We start from the raw sequence: 17994 nt of genomic DNA on the forward strand, positions 1-17994 counted from the left end.
GATTGAGATTTAGATAAACATAAATCTTTAGATAAAAATAGTAAAATTAAATTGTATAAAAGGCAAAAGCTGGAATTCTACATTATTTGAGCAACTCGAGTATTCTCAAATTCTAGCCTCAGGAATTCACTTTGAGGTTGGAGCTATGTTTTTTTAATTTAGATGGAGTTTTCACTATGGTTGTCAAAAAGAGAAAAGGAAAGAAAAGAAAAGAACTTCTTATGCTCCAATGAAAAAAAAAAGATGGTGAGCGATGATTGTGTTTATAGAACTATCGTGAATTTTCACCTTTATAAAACCATTTTTAAACGACTGTTACCTTAATAAAAAAACCGTTTCTAAAACCAAACATAAAGATTTTGCTAATAACAGGTCAATTGTCAATGCTTTTAATATATAAAATATATATTAAAAATTTAAAATTTCCAATTTTAAAATAGAGCGCCATGATCCAGGCTCCACCCTATATATATATAGTAAGTCTAAAAATTCGAAAAGTAAGTGTTAAGAGTAACTAAAGCTGTCTTTATATTTCTCTTCAAATTCATTGATTTTGGTCCCTTCTCCTCCAAACTCCAACTCATAAACACACCAAAATCAACAACAAATAGAAAATGGAATTCTCTTTCGATTTAATGCAATGAACTCCATATAATGTTTACTGACGCACTTACATTTGTAAGTTGGATATGAATGGAACTAGACACAAACATTGAAAACAAACTGAAAACAAGTGAAGGTGGTGGCTGCGACCCACATTGAAAAGAAAACAAACTGAAAGCACAAAAACACTGCTCATGTTTACCTGCTTTTACCCTTTATTAGTATGTTGTACCAAACACTTTGCTCCTCTTCTCTAAATTATTCCCTTCCTCTCCAAGTTATTTCAACTTCATCTTTTCCTTCCAATTATTATTCTCATGCATGAACCACTCACCTGCCATTCTCCATTTCATTTTTTTATATCTCGTCTTATCCACCTTTTTCCTATCACCATCCATGTGTCGTCCAGACAAGGATTCAGCAAATCAAACATGTCCTTCGTATTGTTACCTACCATTACTAAATTAGACATTACAAACGTCCTCCCGTTTCTTTTAACCAATACTCCGATCCATTAGGGTAATAACATACAATGGACTCTAATAAATAATAAATTATTAAATAAATAAATTACTCTTAAAGTTTTTTATGTTGGAAAATATAGATTCAAATTATGCTCAAGTCACCTTATTGTTAAAAGATTATAAGCACAACGCATGAATTTTCACTAAGAATATATCGTTACACAAGTAAGCTGTCATTTTCGGGATATCTTTTTCTCACAAGAAAACAAGAATCATACACTACAATTATTCAACTTTCCACACAAGTTTATATATACTGGTATGAAAATTACAGGCCCAGAAATTCACTGCATGAAATGCTATAGCTTTAAAAATGAGTAAAAATGGTTAATATTCAGAGAAAAAGTAAATGTGTAATTGTAAGCAACGATACAAGAGAATAATCCATTACACAAGTAAGCTGTCATTTTCGGTATCCCTTTATTCTTTACAAGAATCCTTCTTGTAACTATTTTATATAAAGTGATCTATTCACTGAAGTTTATGCTGTGATGAGATGCTAATTAATGGTCAAGGAATTTACTGCACAAGATACTATGGCTTTAAGATAAGAATAGAAGAGGAACAAATAAAGGCTCCTTCCAATGGCTTCCTGATTTTGTGGTAAGCTATGCATAATATTTTACTTCCATTTTTATCCATCCAAAATATCTCGGGCTAACACTCCAGGAATTAAACAGAGAAGTAACGACTACGTTGATTGCAACAAAAATTAAGCCATCCAGAACATAATGAAGTAAGGTTATTATAAAGAGTAAAAAAGAAAAATAAAATGTTTTTAAGTCTGGATACAATAATAAAACATAAAGAAGTATTAGGAGGCCAGCAGATTTTGTTATTGTAACCATCAATTAGCCATTATTAGTATTTTTAATAGTGTGAGATTACATCTAATAGTGTAGGATTATCCACTTTTTTTTATTGGTTAAGTGCTGACCAAATTTTAATAAAAGTACTGGTCCCTAAACTTTCTCTAAAATATATATACCGACTTAAACGTTGGAATACTTTTATAAGTAAGCAAGTCGCCCATGTAGCGATGATTTAGAGTATACGAATGAATGAAATACCAAAATATGTAATGTTCGTACCTTTTATGGAGGAGCTTGTGAGGACAATCTGCAAAGAAATTTCGATGTCTAAATCATAGTGATTTTGGGTGATAATAATGAACAAAATCTTACATTTTCTTTTTCTCTCTGTTACATCTTTTCGATATAACAGTTATTAGGTATTTACTGTTTTTAATGTATGCTTTTAATATCATGATTTGGCAGTTTCCTGAGTTAACGACTTCATGAATCTTGATGACATACCTTTTAGTTTTTACGTAAAAACTCAGGTGAAGTCGACTTCTTCACGTGAAGTTGATATCTAAGAGTCGTTGGATGAAAATTTATTCAAATCAGTCAAATCATTTAATAGCTCTCAGGTATCAATTTCACCTGAAGTCGACTGCAGCTAAGTTTTCACCTAGTTTTTATTGAGCTTATAACGTGATATTCTTATTTAATCATATTCTTGGTATATTAATTTTGTGTAGAACATGTACAAAGTGACGTAAGCCAGGCAAGAAGAAGAAGATGATGATGTTTTGTGTGTTCTTTGAGTACTCAAAAGCTTTTAGCTCAACAAATGAAAAATCAAGGATCTTGAATCTTTGGCTTCAAGGATCATTAACCCAAAAGTAATATATTATAATAACTTCATTTTGGAATTTGGAGCATGCAGAATAGCATTAGCCGCCAATATAATACGGTCACCAACCTTGTTGTATATTCCACATTTTTCTCTTGATAAATAAACAATTAATAATCACACACTTTTTTCTTTCTCTTTCTTTATTATTTTCATTTCTGGGCTTGTGGGGTTGCGGTGGAAAGGTGAAGCAACGTTGGAAAGCTATGGGACAGAAGCAAAATATTATTCTTAATTAATAATACAATATTATCTTCTGTTATTATATATATGTCTATGTCTATAATCACTTCCGAAGCAAACTAATCAAACCCCCATATCTTTTAAGTGGGTGTTTACTTTTTAACCGATTATTCCATTGAGTGTGGCTTAAGTCACATGCCTTCAAAGATTGTGCACTTTCTCATCATTTTTTTTTATATATTTGCCATGGATGAGTGATCCATTATTAAGTAGGGCTATCATCACAGGACACAGATCATAGATTTATCTATTTAGAGTAAAGTATCGTTTTTGTCCCCAACGTTTGGGGTAAATCCTATTTGTGTCCCTAACGTTTAAATCGTTCTATTTGTATCCCTAACGTTTGTAAAAGTGATTTAATGTTATTCTACCATCAATTGCACATGAACGCTTTAGTTTGAGTTTTAAAAATCTCTTCTTCAAGTTAGAATATAAATGTTTGGTATAGAATCGATGATCTATTCCAAAAAATAGCTCATCAAAAGTTGAAACTAATTCCTACAACATTTACATAATTCACTTTTCTAGGGACATAATTGAATCTAAACATAAATAGTAGGTATAATATTAAAATCGAACACATCCAAGTGAGACCTAATTAAGGATGAATGCATCCAAGTGATAATAATTGAGAATAATTGATAGTAGGATAACATTGAATCACTTTTATAAATGTTAGGGATATAAATAGTACGATTTAAACGTTAGGGATACAAATAGAACTTACCGCAAACATTAGGGACAAAAACGATACTTTACTCTATCTATTTATAATTATGGATCAGTGATTTTAAAGCTAATATATTATTATTTGGCAATCACTAATCAGCAATCTGATTATGCAAATAACCAACTGGCTAAAGAGTAATCACTCTCCTTCCCTTTTGAGGTAACTAGTTATAGTGGATAATCATGTTTGCATTAACTAATTATGGGAAAATAAAAAGAATTCAATTAATTGAACCCAAAATCATAAATTTCTCTCGGGTTCTTTCAGATAGTAAGATCAAGACTAATTGGACAGAGTTGTTGCTAGGCCTCACAAAATTTCTGATGTAATTATATGCTGTCATACTCATATAACATTATCACAACCTATATGGCACATTTTTTGACATAGACAAAATGAAAGGCATTTCATAATTTGCTTTCAATACAGTTCTTTGATTGCTTCTCTAAGGTGCTCAACTGTATCTCATTTTGGTTTTCAACTACTTTATAAAGTCATCCCACGTCAAATTACTTGTATATTTCTGAATAATATTCAATTTGATGTTTGCTTCATGAAGATATACAATTATTTATCCTTGAAATAGCAGGAAATTTAAAATAATTATACAGAATTATATCTCCAATTATGGTGAGATATGATCTCATTCGAGTATCTTGTAACTTAATTATGCTTCTCAGAAAGTGCATTTAGATCGATAAGATGTCTTAGGCCTAATTGAGAATACTGAACTGTAACACATTATTGTTGTGTTTTGTCAAAGTTTAATTGTATATATTTATTTTGAGTTAAGCCCTATTTTGGTCTATGAGATTGGTGAATTGCACTGATTTGGTTCCTAACTTTTCAATTGCAACAATTTGGTCTTCCAGATAAAAAAAGTGCACCACTATAGTCCCTCCTCAATGCCGTTATTGAGATAGCTCAAGTCTTGCTATGTTGAGTTCCTGCGACGGAAGATATATAAGGGACTACATTTGTATACTTTTTTGAATCTGAAGGACCAAATTGTAACAATTAAAAAGTCAGGAATCAAATCAGTACAACTCGCTAATTTCAGAGACCAAAGTAGGATTTAACTCTATTTATTTTCTTTGTATTTGAGCAAAAACATTGTTGGATTAAAGTTAGTAAGAGAAACAGAATATTAAGGAATCATACATATATAAATTGAAGTGGCTAAAAGGCTAGACCTAGATGGCGTTTGTTTTTAGATACTCGAACTGACGTTGGAAGACTGACACGCAGTATTATGTTTAGTGATGGAATTAAAATTTTAGTTTTAGAATTTAAAATTTTAATTTTTTTTAGTAACTCTAGAAAGTGAGGACACAATCACATAGAAAATAGAGAATTGAAATTTTTACAAACGAAAACTGAAATAATAATAATATTTTTTCTAAAAAATATCATCATTTAACTTTTCAAATTTTAAATCTATCATTTAATTTCTATATTTATATTAAATTAAATATAATACTGAGACATAATCCGGTATAACTCACTCTCCGTCTCCATTCGAAACACAGGAGGATGCTGATATGAAGAAATGAGATGGATGCGTTCAAAGGGTGCAATGAGTGGGTGTAGAGGGACAGGGACATATAGCTAGAAAGAGATGTGGCATCTTAATCTGCAGGTTAATAATAATCAAATTGATTATAGCTTAGCTTGCAAAAATCACTATTAGCCCTTTATTTGGTTGATTATGTCTAAGCCTTTATGGCCCAAAATAAATTCATTGATGGCATCAACCACTGTATCTGCTTTAGAGCTCCTTTCATGAAGGGGTTAGCTCATTCATCTCTTTCTCTCTCTCTCACAAATCTCTCTGTTTATTATATATAATAATACACACATTATTAATTACTATTACTAATTTTATACATATGCAATATACACACGTGAAAGTAAGACCCATCACTTTCTTGTATTATTGTTTTATGAAAATCAAACACTCTGCTGCTTATACGGCAAAATTAATATTTCACACCAACATGAAAGAGACAGCCTCATAGCTGAAATGTAATAAAAATTACACATTTTTTCACTGCGTTTTTAATTCGGTAAATCAAAAATTAATGCGCTGCAAAATTGAGTTTTGTTCAGAGGGTGTTCGCAGTGCGGTTTGGTTCGGTTTTAAGAAAAAAAGTCATCCGATTTGAAGGCTTAATTTATGTGCGGTGCCGTTTGGATTGGATGAACATTTTTTGGAAATCCAATTCGATCCGATTACAAGCGGTTTGGATTTGTGATTTTTTAAATAAAAAAATTAAATACATATAACAAGTCTCAACATCAAATTTTAAATAACCAACAATGGCATAACAAGTTTTAACAATATCTTAAAAAGCCAACGATAACATAACAATAAAAATAAAATTATAGGTTAGTTAAAATAAATAAATAAATAAATAATATTTTGAAAATAAAATATTTATTAAATAATAATAATACATGAATAATAGAAAAATGTATAACAAATTGAACATGTTATAAGTAATTAAGTATAATTGTAAATATAATAATAAAATAATAATATTATAACATATTGTGCGGTTTGGATTAAATTGGATCAGCTATGAAAATCTGATCAAATCCAGCGGTTTGCAAAAAATAAAATCTAATCAAATCCGAATTAGTGCGGTTTTAATTGGTTTTTGGTTTGGATTGGATTGGATAAGCAGTTAGATCGGTTTGAATTTTAATACCTATACAAAGAACAATAGATTATTGCATACATAATACGAAATTCAAACTTTCTGATTTTAAATGAACAAATAAACTTAGTTAAATCTTATTTTTTTTTTATTAGATAAAATCGATGGTATAGATATCGTTTTGATAATGGGATATAAATTATATACTTGAGTTAAATCTCGTGATTATTCAAATTTAGCAAATAATTTCTTTTATGCTTAGGAAAGAAGGAATTTTTGTTTTTCACTCCATGAGCATATCCACCAAGACTAGTACTAATTTTATTTAGGTATTAAGCTATGTATAAAGTCAATGCCCCTGCCTCAAGTAATGGAACAGTTAAAGGTAATTAAGAAGGAAACTAATGGAAACAAGCTACTAAAAATTGGAAATGATGCTGTGTGTTTACACAAAAATATATGAAAATTTGCTTCTTTTCTTTTCTCTCTTTCTATTTTTTCCCTCCCTTACTTTTAATTCTAGAAAGGTATCATTTATTGCTATGGCTTAGTTGAAGACTTGAAGGGAACAACATTATTACATTAATGTTGTATTTGGTAAGATGAAGAAATAGATAACAAATATCTACTAATGTATTTAAGCATCTAAATATGTGTTCAATTTGATTTAGTTATTTTCCCTCCCAAATCTCTTCCCCCACCAGGCAACCAAATAATGTACGACATGCCAATCTAGCTACTAACATAATTAATATTTCCAAGAAAATAAGATTGATGTAATATCGGTTAACAAAAGGGATTGGACTAGTAAACCTTATGCAACTAATCCATGAAGACTCCATTAAATTGGTCACGGTTTCTGAAATAAATATTTTGTACTGGAAAAAGGGAACCAGCTAATGCTAATTAAGGCACTAACAAGGTGTTTAGATTTTCCCTTTTTTAACTTTATATAACAATGTAGGTAACTTGATAAGAAAAAGAATATTAAAAATTCAACTCTTCCAAGTAACATAAACTTGTTTATCATTCATTCCTTCCAAGTAAAAAGGTAGCGAGAAATTTAATTCACATCTGAGAAACTATATAGAGGATAGAATAAAAAAAAGAGGTAAGTAGTAGAATAACAGCACTAAAATTAAATAAATGGTGATTAGCTAATTAATTTGATTAAGATTGAAGCCATATTCATTGTTTTAGTTTTACCTACTTACTTGGCTTTCTCAACCCTCTTTCTTTCTTTTTTCTTGTCTCTCTCTAAACCCTCACAACCTGGAACGCTATTTCTCTCACTGTTGGTCGCGAATACTGAATCTGGCGCATACCCATTTCGCCGTTCTCCGCCATACTCGAATCCCTTGATCTCTCGAAGCTCTAAACCCTCAACTGAAACTGAAACCCCCTTTTTAGTAACTGAGGCAAGCAATGTGAGGTAAAGTTCCCACCTTTATCCCCCAAAGTTTCTTATAATGGTGGCTGCCATTTCTGAAACTGCAGCAGCTTCAACCGACCCATTGCCCTCGAAATCCACCAATGGCACCACCACCACCACCTCTACCATACCTAGAAGACCCAAGGGGAGGCAAGTTTCTTCAAGGTACATGTCTCCTTCACCCTCCACCTCCACCACCACCACTTCAACCTCAACTACTTCGACTTCTTCGTCTTCCACTTCTTCTAGAAGGTTCCCTTCTCCTCTACTCTCTCGCTCAACCAATTCGTCTCATCCTCCTTCAACTCCTCTCCTTCCCAACCGTTCCCAATCTGTGGGCCGACGCAGGCCCAGCAGGCCCATGACTCCGGTTCCCGACAATGCCGCTGCCGATGTCTCCTCCGCCGCCGCTAAGCTTCTTGTCAGTTCCACGCGGAGCCTCTCCGTTTCGTTCCAAGGGGAGGCGTTCTCGCTTCCGATCAGCAAGGCCAAGGCCTCCGCCACCGCCACGCCGCCTTCTTCCGGCAACTCCAGGAAGGCCGCTGCGACTCCGGAGCGGCGGAGGTCAACTCCCGTGAGAGGAGATCAAGGGGAAAATTCAAGGCCCGGAGATCAGCACCGGTGGCCGGGTCGGACCCGGAACCCGAACTCAGGTCCGAATAGCCTCTATAGGAGTGTGGATTGCACTGTTGGAAATGGGGCTGGGAAAGTGGTGCGTGCATTGCAGCAATCGATGGTTTTGGATGGTGGTGGCAGTAGAAGGGCTTCTTTTGGTGGTGGGGTTGCAGGGTTGAGTTTGGATTTGGGAAAAGCTGAGTTGTTGAAGAGTGATGATAATAAGCATAATAATCATCATCATGAGTCTCCATTGGTTCCTAGTGATCTCACTGCTTCTGCTTCTGATAGTGATAGTGTTTCCTCTGGTAGCACTTCAGGTGTGCAGGATTATCCTTCTGCTGCTGCTAAGCCGCGCGGCATTGTTGTTTCTGCCAAGTTTTGGCAGGAGACTAATAGCCGCCTGCGCCGCCTGCAGGATCCCGGTTCACCATTGTCAACAAGCCCTGTCTCTAGAATGGTTGGTACAGCAAAGAATTCTCAGTTGAGAAGGTATAATAGTGGTGGCCCTGTGTTGTCTCCAAGAACCATGGCTTCTCCTATCAGGGGTAATCCAGCGCGGCCTGCTTCACCAAGTAAACTTTGGGCATCTTCTACATCCTCGCCTTCGAGGGGGATTGCCAGTCCTGTTAGGGTCAGAAGTGCTGTTGCCAGCTCCATCAGTAGTAATTCTAGTAGTACACCTTCTATTCTCAGCTTCTCTGCTGATGTGAGAAGAGGGAAGATAGGGGAAGATCGGATATTCGATGCACATACATTGAGGCTTCTGTATAATCGGTATGCGCAGTGGCGGTTTGTTAATGCAAGGGCAGATGCTACCTTCATGGTTCAGAAACTGAGTGCAGAGGTATGCTTTTAGTTGCTTGAAATTGGGGTGTCAATTTTTTTTCTTCTAGTAATTGTGTCATGTCATTGAATGCTTATATTTTGCAGCATGGTTTGTGGAACAAACAATTTAGATTAGTGAGGATTACATTTCATGTAATGTGCCTTGGAGTGCATCATCAGACTAATAATTTTGTATAACCATGTGCTGGAAGTTTAATAGGCTAGAGTCTTAGGGTGAATGATGAATGTTCTTATTGCTCAAACGAAAATTTGATGCCTGATTTTAAGGGAATATGCAGATGCAACGCTTAAGTGCATGTTGGATTGTTGGTAATAGCATTTTTTAAAATTAATCACAAATCACTTTTGCTTCTTTGGATAGAGCTACACTGTTCCTGTATCTTAAATATCTGAATCTTCTAGCCTTCTATGGTGTGAAAGTCTTCTAGTGTTTCCTCTTCCCACGACTAGTTATCTGCTGGCAAGTCCCACAAGTGTTGTTGGTTTAGGGGCTGGGTTTTCCTTCATATTCTCTCATCTGATATTTAGGGAGGGCAGGCTATCGAGTTGTTTATCTAGAAGGCTCCTAGGTATTATAGAATACTGATTAATGAAAAATTAATTATATACTTCTTGGATTTAGTATTTAAGCATGAAAAGTAAAGATAGTATTGTTCATCCTGATGTCAAGAAATGATTTGCATTGTCACAAGGTTTATCCCATTAGGTGCTAGCCATATCTCTTTGTATCTATGTTAGGATGCCCCCTTCCTCTTCTATAATTTCTTTTTCTATAAAAAGTTAGAAGAAAAAAATCAACCATTGAATAGAATCATTCTAATGCTCATTTGAGAAGGGTGTTCTCCGTAAATGAAGATTATCAAGGAGTTCTCCAAAATTTCTAGCCTAAGTATGCTAACGTACTATTAGAAATGGAAATGCTTGCAGAAAGCTTACATACATGAGATTGTTTATCCAGGGTAAGGAAAGACAACATGGTTTATGTATTAGTTGAACAATCATACCTTTTCTGGACCACTAGTCATACTAACTTTGGAAATTTGTTCAGAATACTTCCTGCCTTGTGCTAACCGAAAAATTATCTTGTCAGTTTGACAACAAGAAGATGCTTTATAACAAAAATCTGTGTCTTGATTTACTAGTGTCATTCCATTTGCCAGTCAAGTTTACAACTAGTTACAGGTGGAAGTTTACAAGTGGTTAAAATGGACCTTGTTACCAGTGGCATCCCAGTTTATGACTCTCCTACGTAGTGGGGGTTGTGGAGAATATAAGCATGTACCCACCCAAACGGAGAGGTTTTCCACAAGATTTAAATCCATGACCTTAAGCACGGGGCATCGGATTAAGATCCTCTAAAGTGAGAAAGTTGGTAAAGTTGTAAAGTGAGGAGTTAATCACTCTTAAATTAAGATAGTGGGGCACACATTTCATGAAAATTACAAAATCAATAGTGATTAACCCTTCACTTTACCACTTTACCAACTTTCTCACTTTAGAGGATCCAAATTCCCGGGCATCAAGCAACCTTATCATTGCACCAAGACTCACCCTTAGCCTTTTTATCTATGTTGAGGAAGAAAATCTGTAACATGCAAGATAGAGGATGTTTGTAGGCCCCAAAACTTTAAGTATATGAGCTGAAAATAGAGTAGTTTAGTTACCTTGAGTGAAATTCCTGATAGCATAGCTTGATCTATCATTATGATGGCATGAGGTGTCCGATGAAAGTAACATTACTAATTTCTTACATCATATTATAGGAATAGGATCAAGAAACATATTAGTATTAGTGACATTCAATGGTTTGATTCACACTTCACAGTTGTTGGATTGTACAATGTTCCGGAGTGCTCATCATGAGAGGTATCCACACACTTCTAAAGAATGTTTCCTGCACCTGGTTTTTTTACTGGCACTTCGAGTTCCATGCGTAGTGAAATAATTCACTCCATGTTTAGGATGACAACATCTGTTCTGTTGGCTGATAACTGTACTACTAAATAGTAATGTAGTGTTAGGCTAACTTAAATGTATTTCATTGCACCAGAGGCATTTGTGGAATGCATGGGTTACAATTTCAGAACTTAGGCATTCAGTCATACTTAAAAGAATCAAGCTGGTGTTGCTGAGGCAAAAGTTGAAGCTAACTTCCATCCTAAAGGGACAGGTATGGTTCAGGGTTTTCAGTTTCAAATGTAATACCTATTATGCGTGTATGCAGTGCATGCGACTCCAAAGTTGATCAACTTAATACAATTCTATATTGTTTTTTTGCATTATTGCTTTAGATGCCTGCATGCACTTGCTGATGTTTTTATATCTTGATGCAAAGTTGGTTTCATGATTACATGAGAATCATAATCTAAATGCATTTAATCAGTATGCTTTTAATAATGCTAATAAAAATTAAAATTATTATTATTAATATTATTTCCCCGATTATTGATGTTTTTTCTTCTTGGCCATAGATTTCTTATTTGGAAGAATGGGCCCATCTAGATAGAGATCACGCCAATTCTTTGCTTGGAGCAACTGAAGCTTTGAAAGCCAGTACCCTCCGTCTTCCGGTTGTTGAAAAAGCAGTAGTATGTGCCACATGTTTTTCTTTCCTTCTAGAAACACTCTTCACTGTTTTCAATTAGACTGTGAAATCTTAACCGATATTCTTTATCAGGCGGATGTACCAAATCTAAAGGATGCTCTGGGGTCAGCAGTTGATGTGATGCAGGCAATGGCATCCTCTATATACTCTCTCTCATCAAAGGTGATTTTTATTTTCTTGTGTTTGTGCTTCTCAGCAAGGTGCCTGTGTTCTTTTAATTGTCGTCCATTGGTATATGTAAGGTTGTATGGAGTGAAAATGTGTATAATTTTTACTTTCCATATTTTTGTTTGATTCTCGGGTTTCTTGAATTAGTGGGGTTGATTGAAGCAATCAGTCATTGGACCTTAAATTCTAACATGACCTAAAAATCATGGTTTGGATAAAAGCTACAAGAGAGAAGCTTTTGTTAACCAAACATGCTAAACCATAAGTAGCATGGCCTAAAAGCTTGTTGGCTCAATTTTCTAGGGGGTGCCTCATACTCATCGCATGGTTCATATGTAGTACAGACTAGGGAAGTCGGAATCGGGTAAGAGATAAGAGGATATTTACACTTCTATCAGTATTCTAAAAAACACTAGTTTCTTGTAGCAGGTGGAAGAAACTAACTGCTTGGTGGCGGAAATCGTGAAGGTGACCTCAAAGGAAAGGTTTTTGCTTGAGCAATGCAAGGACTTTTTGTCCTCATTAGCAGCCATGCAGGTAGCCATGTTTTTCTTTTTTTCTTTCTGAAGCTCTCTCTCACCCCAATTGACCAATTTGTATATGAATTTCTTATTGGTATGTTGTATGTGTAAATATTGTTATAGGTGAAGGATTGTAGCTTAAGAACGCATATGTTACAACTATCTCGAGTACCAAGTTGCAGCTGCCTGACAACACATGTGTAGAAGAAAGAACTCAACTGATCCTTATTTGACAGACTGCTCACTCTTAATGCTAACACTACTCTCAGCCTTTTTATTTTCCACGGGGTGGAGATGAGATGATAACACACAACAACCAACAAGGTAATAATCATGGAGAGTTAACAGCTGGTGTTTTGGTATTTCATTTGACAAGTTTTGGAGCCTCGTTCTGGTGTGGTCTTGTAATGTGTCTTTGTGTGTAGTATATCTTTGTGTCTTGGATTTCAATTTACTAAGAAAAAAGGAAAAATAGGTGGCTTTCCTCTCTCAGTAGTTAGCTAGAGTTGTATACAATTACCTTGTCACTTGTCATCTGAGGAAAGCAGTGTCTATGTATATAAAAATCTATACTATATGTAATCAACTAATCATTGTTTATTAGGGAGTATGTCGCCTACTTCATTTCAATTCCTCCTCCCATCTTTCACTATTTTATTTTCTGATTAGCAGTTTTAGCTCACAGGCTTCACTTGATTTTGCACAAGAGTAAAGGCTGCCAAATTGTATATTGTTTTTTTGGTTTCCCACGGTATCCCTCGCCCCGATAGACTAAGGACTAATCCGTTGTGGTACTGAGCTCCATTTAAGGGTTTGTCGCTGGCTAATGGGTTACTACATGCACAAGGCGGGATTCGAATCCCCGACATTTGCTTAAGCGGACTAGTGAGCTAACTCTAGACAAACCTAACTTGGTTAAATTGTATGTTGTTATCATTAAAATGTTTTTTCTTTTGTTTTTTTTTTAGCATAGCCCACTACACCAAAAATGGGAATGGAGGCCCACTCTCTGCCACCATATGAAAAAAAAAAGATCAATACAAAAAGTTGATACAAATATTTGATTTCAGTAAATGACTCTTGGAAGAAGTGAAGGGGCAGTGATATTCACATTCACATTTCTGTACATGCAATACAAGTCTTATATTTTTGCCTTACCACAACAAGCAGAAGCCACTACCATACACATTGTGAGTGATGCAGATGTCATATATGATGTGTGATAATATATACAAGTCCCATTTTTTAACTATTATTCTTCAAGATTCACTTGGATAAAGTTCATTAGAATTATTTGCTACCACTTTAACTATTTTATTTACATATCTCTTGCATTATTGTTATCTTAATTTAGCACTCGGCAAATTAAAGCAAATGAAATTCTTTCTATCCATGATGGACCCCCTTTTTAAACAGAACCAGAAGCTTTTATCCTTTTACTTAGTATGAACGAGTTGCTGGCCCCATGACATGATCATACTAAACCATGCATGGAAAAATCTCCCACTTGCTACGACTAAATGCGAAATGAACGTCATCTCATATTAGGAGAAAAACGGAGATAAGATTTTAACGCTGAAATTTTAATTCTAGAGATATTTTTACATAAAATTGGATGGACTAATATGTGTTAGAATATAATTAGGATCAATTAGTATACCTTAATATTTATTATAGGAGATTACGTCTTTATTATTACGAATTCTTTTAGCACCTATAAATACCCTTTATATTGTATCATTCTAGACAATTTGAATAGACAACTTGAATATACACACAAATCATTTCTCCAATTTAGTCTCTTGTTTCTAACAATATGGATGCGGTAGTCGGGAAGCAAAGATTGAAGAAAATAACATTCTTGATGATGAATATAAGTTCATTTATTGGTTATATATAGATTAGTAATAAGTTGGTAGCAAAAGTTAATTAAAAAGGCATTTAAGATGAGAAGTAATAATTGAAGGTCATAAGAAAAGCGTAAGCAGCTTGGTTTCAGTCGTTTGAGAAGGCCAATGATGAGTAGTTGTTGTGTTGCTGGGTGGTTGACCCTTTTCAATTCTCTCTTGTGATTCTGCTTCTTTCAAATGATCACTACTTTCCATCAAGGCGGCGCCGCCCCCTCGCAGCACCTTGTCCACCGCGGACTGGCAGAGATGCCAGTTGCCTGTCGAGAGCAGCCCCACCGCCCCACTCACCGGATTTATGGTACGACCCACTGCCTCATATAGAAGTGACTGAAACAATGCTGCCAATAATAAAATATGTCAAATTATTTAACGGTTATCAGTTAAACTATATAACTAGAAAATAAATGAATACCGGATCTGTGGTTGGTGGGAACGGAGGAAAGGAAAGACATGAGGTTGGCGCGGCCGAAGAACTTGGCGACGAAGAGGGTGGCGTAACCCTGTGCTGGTGGATTGTCCTGTATCCACACCAGGCAATGTCGTAGCATGCACTCTTCGCTGCACCCTTTTCGTAGCACACGGCATCCATTGCAGCTCATCCTCTTTTCTTTTTTCTCACCAATCCACTACACTCATTCTGTTACCCATCCTTACTATATAAACGGATTAAAATATTCATTTTCTGTTTCAATGTTATATTACATCATGGTGGTGTGTGCTTGGATTAGGATTTGTAAACAAAGGTTTATATAAAATTAAGTTTGCAAAATTGATTTTGATTAAAACTGTGGTATCGTAAAATTATTTTGGTAATTCTAATTTAAAATGGATTATAATAAATTAAATATTATTTGGATTACATTATTTAAAATTATTTTTAGATATAAAATTACAAAAAAGAGACATAAATTTAAATAATTATTTTATATTATCTTATAATTTTATTTTAAATATTTAAATAAATTTTAATTTTTTTTAGTATTTTTAGTATTTTTTATTCTTTACTCTAATAGAATTAATAGAATCATAATACAAAGCAAAAAAAATATTCTATACAAAAAAAATAACAATAATAGTTAAAAAATTTATATAAACAAAAAATAATAATATGCATAGGAAAGTATTAGAGAAAAAACATTATAAAACAAATAACAAATATATGAATAATGAAGGACACAATTAGTACATAAATTTTTTTTTTCAATCTAACGTGAAAAGGTGAACGGAAAAGCAAGAATTTGTAGTTTCTAGTAAACGTGGGTTGAAAAGTAAAATCACTTCTGCGTTTAGATGATAAAAATTTGTCAAACATATAAATGAAGCGAGATTCAAATGCACTTCTCTCTTCTCCAACCCATTTACCAAACACATCCGTAACCATCAATATAAAATACATAATAAAATATAAATATACATTAGTAACTAATTTAATGTATAAATAATATTTTTGTATTATTTAATTTATATTCTACACATATAACTAATTTTATATTTGATTTTTTATCTACAGTTAGCATCGTTATATATTTAATTATGTATTATTGCATCAATCAGATAACTATATTATCATAGAAACTAAAAGGATTAAAAATTATGTATGTTTAATTTTTTATTTATTACTCTAGTTTGTAGGGGTGCAGCTAAGAAGGAACTAGGAAGGATTCCAAAGAAATGGGTCCTCATATAATATCTGCTCTGCTCAGGTTCTCCGCAATTTTTGGGAATTCTCCGCCACTTGGATTCCCAGTTTGTATCAACGTAAACTACATTTTATTTTTATTTTTCTTTTTTATCCTAAATAATTCCCCATTGCATATTTTATTTATTATTTACCTTCATTTCAAAATTTCCCTATAGTATAGAGTGAACTGAATCCAAATAAAGAAAAGCGATAATGACAAGTTGATGATCTGGACATGAATATATAGTGGAGCATAGAAATTACAGAACCAAGTTGGATACGTGGCAGTTGGCATCTTTATCCAAAATTGCATCTCCTTTTTATAATGGAAAAATATAGTGAAACAATAAAAATATTAAATAATATAAATAATAGATATATCAGATGTTCATTTTATTAGTATATAGATAATTATTTTAATATTAAAATTTAATGGATTAAATTAAAAGTGTAGTATATTTTTATTTAATTAATAATTATTTATATCGTTCAATAAAATCATTCTCCCATAACATTTCCCTTTTATAATTTGCATTCTAATCGGATTAGAGAGGAAATTAAACACCTTAATTAGAATCTGTGTCCCTTCAATGCATTAAGAAGACACATGCATAATTGTTATGAAGGCACCTTTCAATCAATTTGACCTTTTTCTTTTAAATGACTTCAATTTCATCACATCTTTATAAAAGATATGAAAATATATAAATAACCAAACTTACGGTCTTGATAAACTTCTGCCACCACTCCTTTGTAATCAACGATTAAATTTTAATCTAGATTTTTCTAGTGGCTCCAATGAACCAGATTAAAGTCAAACCTTGGACATAAACAAAGTGTGATGAAAGGTACAATTAGATGCTATTGAAGCATAGTAACTATTGGATATCTCTATTATTTTCATAAAATATTTATATAGAGTTTTATTACTTGCTGCCGCGGCACAATTATGTGGCCTTGGCCTAAGGACAAGTGTTAACCTTGATTTTGTTAGTATTATTGTAATCACTAGAAAGCTTTGTATGCGATTAATTGGTGCCGGATGACTATACTAATTAATTAATGAGGAAAATATCATTTTTATTCCTAACGTTTGGTATAAATTCTAAAATTGTCCTTAATATTTCAATCATTTTATTTAAGTCCCTAACATTTTAAAATTGACTCAATGTTATCCTGCGGTTAGGGATCCGTTAACAGAATTAACGGCGGGATAAAATTGAGACGATTTTAAAACATTAGAGACTTAAATAGGACGAAAACGTTAAGGACAAAAACGATACATAAAAATAAATTTTAATTTTATTTTATTTTTCAATAATATTAATTTTTTACTGTACATAGTATTCAATTATTTTTCAATTACATCTAAATAAATTATACTTAATCACATTACTTTTATTTTAAAAAATAATTGAATACTATGTATAGTAAAAAATTAATATTATTGAAGGATAAAATTAAAATTTATTTCTATGTATCATTTTTGTTCCAAACGTTTTCGTCCTATTTAAGTCCCTAACGTTTTAAAATTGTCTCCATTTTGTCCCGCCGTCAATTCTGTTAATGGATTCCTAATGGCAGGACAACATTGAGTCAGTTTTGAAACGTTAGGGACTTAAATAGTACGATTGAAACGTTATGGACAAGTTTAAAACTTATCCCAAACATTGGGGACAAAAACGATATTTTATTCTTCATTAATTAATTAATTAAGAATGGTTGTGACGAGCATTTTGAAGCATGTTTGTGTGG

At 33.5% G+C, this 17994-nt stretch overlaps 1 protein-coding gene across 2 annotated transcripts; it reads left to right on the plus strand.

Moving 5' to 3' along the window:
• The first annotated feature begins 7630 nt into the window (after positions 1-7630).
• LOC112776047 (QWRF motif-containing protein 2) lies at positions 7631-13278 on the plus strand. 2 transcript variants are annotated; one of them, XM_025820000.3, is made up of 6 exons: positions 7631-9352; positions 11405-11524; positions 11826-11942; positions 12032-12121; positions 12557-12664; positions 12772-13278. In XM_025820000.3, the coding sequence occupies exons 1-6, from the start codon at positions 7928-7930 to the stop codon at positions 12850-12852; spliced, it is 1941 nt and encodes a 646-aa protein (XP_025675785.1). In that variant the 5' UTR covers positions 7631-7927; the 3' UTR covers positions 12853-13278. The 2 variants fall into 2 exon arrangements, with proteins under 2 accessions (XP_025675785.1, XP_025675784.1); XM_025819999.3 differs by having other exon boundaries at positions 7637-9352; positions 12554-12664.
• Positions 13279-17994: the final 4716 nt, after the last annotated feature.

Source organism: Arachis hypogaea, chromosome 19 (assembly GCF_003086295.3).
Source record: "Arachis hypogaea cultivar Tifrunner chromosome 19, arahy.Tifrunner.gnm2.J5K5, whole genome shotgun sequence".
Taxonomy (NCBI): domain Eukaryota; kingdom Viridiplantae; phylum Streptophyta; class Magnoliopsida; order Fabales; family Fabaceae; genus Arachis; species Arachis hypogaea.

What these genes read in the sequence shown, in the direction of transcription:
- LOC112776047 (XM_025819999.3), top strand. Translation starts at nt 7,928, where the DNA reads ATGGTGGCTGCCATTTCTGAAACTGCAGCAGCTTCAACCGACCCATTG. An exon ending in TTCAGAAACTGAGTGCAGAG is followed by an intron (nt 9,353 to 11,404) that starts GTATGCTTTTAG and finishes TCATTGCACCAG; the next exon opens with AGGCATTTGTGGAATGCATG. An exon ending in CGGTTGTTGAAAAAGCAGTA is followed by an intron (nt 11,943 to 12,031) that starts GTATGTGCCACA and finishes ATTCTTTATCAG; the next exon opens with GCGGATGTACCAAATCTAAA.